Raw genomic sequence first — 6,557 nt, forward strand, 5'->3', positions numbered from 1 at the left:
GCCCCTTGTATGTGGACCTTTATTATGCAGCCCGTCGCTTTTATTACTTCCACAACAAGATCGTACAAAGCTTATTTTCTCTGCACTAATAAGTCATACATATTTAGAGAGCAATTTTTATTGCTTGCACCGATGACAACTTACTTGAAGGATCTTACTCAATCCATTGGTAGATATGGTGGACTCTCATGGCAAAACTGGGTTTAAGGATATTTGGAAGCACAAGTAGTATCTCTACTTGGTGCTAGGAATTTTTGGCTAGCATGAGGGGGAAAGGCCAAGCTCAACATATTTGGAAGGTCAATGACAATATAATTTAACTGAGATGTTGGAAAACATAAACCATTACGTTGTCTTCCTTGTCCAACGTCAACTCTTTTAGCATGTCATACCTAATGAGTGCTTCACAATCATAAAAGATGTACAAGATAATATATTTGTATGTGAACCTCTCTTTCCTTATTACTTCCTATTAATTGCAACGATGACCAAAACTATGTTTGCCAACTCTCAACAACTTTTATGCCTCATACTTTCTATGTGTGAAGTCATCACTAACCATGTTATAAGCATATGAAACATATAAAAATTCAGATTTATGACATTCAACTTATTCCCCCATTTACTCATAGGATATACATGAAGAGCAAGAGTAAATGACAAACTACTCCAAAAGATATGAGTGAAAGACACTGAGTAGTCAAATAATTATCTAGCCATGGGAGGATTCCTTTTTATTCAATATTTCAGATCCAATTTTATTCAAACAACAAGTAAAATTGAAAATACGCTCCAAGCAAAAGACATATCATGTGATGAATAAAAATATAGCTCCAAGTAAGATGTACCGATAGTTTTGAAGACGAAAGAGGGGATGCCTTCCGGAGCATCCCCAAGCTTAGGCGCTTGAGACTTCCTTGAATATTACCTTGGGGTGCCTTGGGCATCCTCAAGCTTAGGGTCTTTCCAATCCTTATTCTCCTCATATCGATATCTCACCCAAAACTTGAAAACTTCAATCACACAAAACTTAATGGAACTTCGTGAGATAGGTTAGTATGATAAAGAGTAAACCATGCACTTTGGTACTGTAAAAGACAAGGTTCATAATTGTTTTCACATAATGCCTACTGTACCATATCAATCCTACAATTTATATTGATAAATATAAGCCATAGAAACTAGAAAACAAGCAAACTATGTAATGAAAACAGAATCTGTCAGAAACCGAACAATCTGTAATGATCTAAACAATAACCATACTTCTGCTACTCCAAAAATTATGAAATAAATTGATGGACGTGAGGAATTTGTATATTAATCTTATGCAAAAAGAATCAACTCAAAATCTTTCTTCTGTAAAAAATGACAGCTAATCTCGTGAGCGCAAAGTTTCTGCTTTTTACAGCAAGATCACTTTAACTTTCACCCAAGTCTTCCCAAAGGTCTTACTTGGCACTTTATTGAAAAAAGCTATAAAACATGATTACTACAGTAGCTCAATCATGTAGACACAGAAAAATAGTAAGGATAAACATTGGATTGTCTCCCAACAAGCGCTTTTCTTTAATGCCTTTTAGCTAGGCATGAAGATTTCAATGATGCTCGCATAAAAGATAAGAGTTGAAACATAAAAAGAGCATCAAGAAGAATATGACTAGCATATTTAAATCTAACCCACTTCCTATGCCTAGGGATTTTGTGAGCACATAATTTTTAGGAACAAGAATCAACTAGCATAGGAAGGCAAAACAAGTATAACTTCAAAAATTTAAGCACATAGAGAGGAAACTTGACATTATTGCAACTCCTACAAGCACATATTCCTCCCTCATAATAATTTTTTCAGTAGCAACATGATAACAACTTTGTTCTCATACTCGAACCTCTCCCGAAATAGTGGAATACTAACGAAAGTTGACACTCTTCCAAATCCACTTTCATAAATATCGTACAGAGATTCAACATCCTTCAAGATAGTGGGATCACTAATTCCTAAAGTTGACACTCTTCCAAACCCACTTTAAACTATAGTATTATTCATACTCCAAAATATATAACTGAAGTTCCTGGAGCATTTTACCATTAATATAGACTAGCCAACATACAAGCTCAAAATATAAAAGTGAAGCGTACGAAGCATTTACAACAAAAAAGAGGCTAGCCAACTCCCCTCCAGAACGCTCCCCCGGTTGCAGCTTCGTCGGCCGTCGGATCTGCCCCTCTGACGCGTTTGAGCCGTTGGATCTTCACAGCAGTAAAACCCAATTTTCACCTTACGGTCAATTTCGCTGGCTAATGACGGGTGGGCTCGCGTCGTGTGCTTGTTGGCTGGGTTCGTCGTCCCCCCGTGTAAGAAGTTTTGGCCAATCTGCTCCGCACGTTCCGCGTCCAATCCTACCCTCGCCTCATCCCACTCCCACTCCCATTCTAGCCGCCAAATAAACCCTAGCCCCCTTGCCCAATGCCCCCCGATCCCCACAGCCTCCGCACGGCCTCGCTCCTCCTTCCCTCCCGCCGCAGCCTCTCCTTGCTCGCAACGCCTCCTTCCCACCTCCGCCCGAGCTCCGCCTTCCTCGCCCGCCTCCTCCTCCTTGCCATTGGCGGATGCGCTGAGCATAGGGGCAGCGGCTAGACGCGATGAGCTTGCCTCCGGCGGCGCTAGGAACCTGCACGCAAAGGGCGACCCCATGGATCTGTCCCTGCAGGAGAGAGAAGTTGGAGGGAGGATTGAAGGATAGGGGGAGGTAGGCGTGCTGGGGCGGGGTGGTCTCGCCTGCGATCCTCGCCCGCCTCCTCCTCCTTGCCATCGGCGGAAGCGCTGAGCATAGGGGCAGCGGCTGGACGTGATGAGCTTGCCTCCGGCGGCGCTAGGAACCTGCACGCAAAGGGCGACCCCATGGATCCGTCCCTGTAGGAGAGAGAAGATGGAGGGAGGATTGAAGGATAGGAGGAGGTAGGCGTGCTAGGGCGGGGTGGTCTCGCCTGCGATGACAGGGCTGACCGACCGGAGTTGGATCGAGATCCCGGCTGGCACGGCTCGGCTCCAACTCCCTCTTCCACCTCTCCGCTCCCTGACACTCAAATCTGGTAAATCTCCTCTTAGTTCATTGCGCTCTTGGACGATTACCCGATTAGTTATCAATACTAATCCTGATGCTACCTTGGAACTGTATGGTTGGCTGATTTATCTTGTTTGAGCCCTGTTCCAGGCTCTTCTACACACATCCGTAGCTATGGAAAGAAAGCTTGTAGTGGAGTGGCTTCCTTTGTATGATCCTGGAAGATGGTCTATATTGTTGACTATGGACTTCAGACCGTTTATATTTTCCTCCGTGAACCTACCACTGATGTTTTGGAGGTGCTTGCTTTGCGTAGATGACCTCTGAAGCCCATTAGAAAGCATGGCAACGGCTAAAGGTTAGCGCATTTCGAGAAGCCAACAGATCGCCGCCTACTTCCTTAGGCTGACAATCACCTGCAGGATAAAGTGCGATGTTTTGCCCGAGGGGTTGGAGCAGGACCGCAGGATGAGGTGAGAACAAGGGTCATTTCAGATTCACCTGAACCATCCAAAGTATTTGTTAATAAATTTCTTCAAATGAGCAGTCCATCCTATTAATTACAACCCTTTTAGTTCATGTGAGTAGTAGCTGACTTAGTTGTTTATGTGCTTATGAACAGATGAGTATACTTTTATTTTGCTTGGTAGGGGCAAGATCTTGCTATTAATCGACTTTCTAGAATATTTTTTCTTGATATGAATTATGAAATTTGCTTTGTTAACATCTTCATATATTGTCACCTAAAAGGTGTAGGCTGAGATGATCGTTTTATTTGCAGAGAAGATCAAGGACTGGGCCAACGCGGTCATCACGCACGAACCAGTGTAGCCCATTGGCACTGGTAAAGTAGTATCGGCGGCTCAGGGACATGAAGTAAGTTCCTCCGTTTAGGTGTATTGGTGTTTCTGAACTAGCAGGCACAATTCATCTCGTGACCGTTGGCCGTTGTCTTCCCGTCTCCTAAAATTCGTGACCAAGCGATTATACCTGAAACTGAAGCTTGGTCTTTCTCAAGATTTACCATGGTGTAATTTTATGCTATAGTCAAGCCTTGGATATAAAATAAACATGTTATGAAGATGATATATCAGTTTTAGAAATACATATTGAAGGACTGTAGCAGCGTTTCTTTTTACTGAATTTCGTTTTGTTGTTTTTTCATCTATATCGCTCATTTTGTTGACATGATTTTTCAAATATGCCTAATGTTTCTTTGTTTTTTCAGGTTTCTCAAAACTAACAAATGCTGCTCTCTGATAAATTAGGAGGCTGAAGATGGTAGCTTACTGAACTCTCATTTTGGAAAAAATCTAGAGATGTGTAGTGCTGATAAAGAAATGCAGGTATGTATGAGTCTGATGTTTGCATCTTGTGACGCTCATATGCTCGTGCAGATGCTATCTGGATTTGCCGCCACCGCCTCGAGTCGCTTTCGCCTGTAAATCCAGTCGCCACCATGGTAATTTCTTTTCAGTACCAACTCTCCTCCTGTCCCCCGCATTTGCTTGCTACGGGTTCTTTTTGTGTGTGTGCTTGTTGGCTTAGTGACGTGTGTGTTCAGGCACGCGTTGTCTTTGCCTGCCAGGGTGTTGGCTCTGCTACTTGGCCGGTTACAGCGAGTAGGAAGCTGATAGGATGGTATTTCTCCTTCGTCAGCCAAGGAGTTCACACATCTCTCGGTTCTCTGGGCATGTCACCATGGACAAGAAGAGTGGGAGGACACTCTTCTACTGGTTCTTGGAGGCTCAGGCACAACGTCTCCTTCTCTAGCTCAATTGGGATTTCTTACTTACCTCATTCTCTTGTTTTTCATTTTTTTTTACTTAGTCACTTATTTCTGGAAAGATTTTGTAGCTATTATCTTGAGCTGCTTGTAGTTCAATAATGTTTCGGTTGCTACTTGGGGTGCATACATGAGAATACACATTATTTTTCAGTTCAATGCGCAATAGATAACTTTTGGTTGTCGCCATTAGGACACAAAAGTACTAGATTTTGAAGTTTTTAATAGCTCAAATATGCCAACTGCAGAGCAACATGGCAGTTACAATGGTTCCATGTCCTAATTAGTTCTTTTATTTCGTTTTGCAGGCGTATTATGTTGGAGGTTGTTTCTTATTTTTACTATAGATCAAGTTTCTTTGTTTCCTTTCTAGCTACCTCTGTTGCATTTGTTTTACATATCCTATATGCTTTAAATATCCTATATGCTGTCATGATCCTTGCTTCAGTCCTCATGTTGATTTTCCAAATTTGGTTGGGTGTTTTTTTGGCCCTTGTGCGCTTTGATCGATGTGCTCTGGCTTTGTGACTCTGATGATGCACAGGCAATGGCGGCATGGGTGGAATGAGAGGAAGGATGGGAATCAGCTACTTGCATTCACATGGAGGAGGCAACGTCAACTCGATGGCACAGCAGAGGAGGCTGGGCTCGTTGTGGATCTTCTTGAGGCAGCAGGACGTCCGCGAGAGCATCGCTGCTGGCAACGGCTCGAGTGACCTCTTGAGGATCTTCTCCATGAGCACCTGGGACGACACCAACTCCAACATCATGTTCTCAGCGCCCGACAGCAAGAAGGCCGAGGTGCTCGGCGACAGCGATGTCAGCATGGTCACCAGCTTCAGCAACATCGACTCCCAGGTAGGACAAACTTCACATATATACACTTCACATCCATCGGACTCTCCCGCCTGCCAATTGTTTAATGCTACACTTCTACTAACACCTTGGTCCAGATTCAGTTAGCCCTCTCGAGCTGGACATGCCCAGCATGGACGACTACCTGCAGCTGCAGCAGGACTCCGCCGACTACAGAGTCCATGCCGAGCGTGGCTGCACCACTGACCCGCAGAGCATTGCTTGGGAGGGTTAGTTAGTTTGCTGCAACATTTTTGGTATTCGTCTTGGTGTTGGATGTTTATACTGAACATTTTTCTTCCTTATGTTGTTTAGGAAAGAAGAACAAGGACCAATAAGAGGCTAAGGAGGCTGCAAAGACCTCATTCCCTACATGGACAAGGTCACAAGGTAACTAAATCAGCTGAATTGATGCACACTGTCAATTATGTTACGACACAGAGATGAAATTTTCATTAGGAATTACAGAAAATTGTACTCGCTAAAGTACTAAATCTGATGACTACATGCTGCATATTTAGCGATAAAACTGAATACTAAAGTACTAAATTTGGTGTTCCTAACCCGAGTTGGAAGTGTTGCCCACGAAAATCGGTAGTTGTCAATAACCCGGACCTTAGTTACTTCAGATTTCAGAATTGCAAAAGTGGCAACTAAAAAAACCTTAAATGTTAGCTATACTTTCTGTCGTTATCATGATGGTGCAATACTTTGTAGTAGATTCTCTTCGAATCCTTCTCTAACAAGGTTATGGTAGTAATTTGTACAAAAGTTGCTATGATTTTTTGATTCTCAGTTTATTCTACCATGGATTCCCTCTGGTATGTGCATGTTTCACGACTGAATATACACGT

The 6,557-nt window shown here is 43.0% G+C and overlaps 1 protein-coding gene across 1 annotated transcript; it reads left to right on the forward strand.

Annotated features, from left to right (window-relative positions):
- Nucleotides 1-5,335: 5,335 nt before the first annotated feature.
- On the forward strand, nucleotides 5,336-6,230 carry LOC119350603. The gene is made up of 4 exons (XM_037618352.1): nucleotides 5,336-5,706; nucleotides 5,802-5,933; nucleotides 6,019-6,093; nucleotides 6,225-6,230. Exons 1-4 carry the CDS (start codon nucleotides 5,404-5,406, stop codon nucleotides 6,228-6,230), a joined length of 516 nt encoding a protein of 171 aa, XP_037474249.1. The 5' UTR covers nucleotides 5,336-5,403.
- The last annotated feature ends 327 nt before the right edge of the window (nucleotides 6,231-6,557 follow it).

Source organism: Triticum dicoccoides, chromosome 1B, assembly GCF_002162155.2.
Source record: "Triticum dicoccoides isolate Atlit2015 ecotype Zavitan chromosome 1B, WEW_v2.0, whole genome shotgun sequence".
NCBI lineage: Eukaryota > Viridiplantae > Streptophyta > Magnoliopsida > Poales > Poaceae > Triticum > Triticum dicoccoides.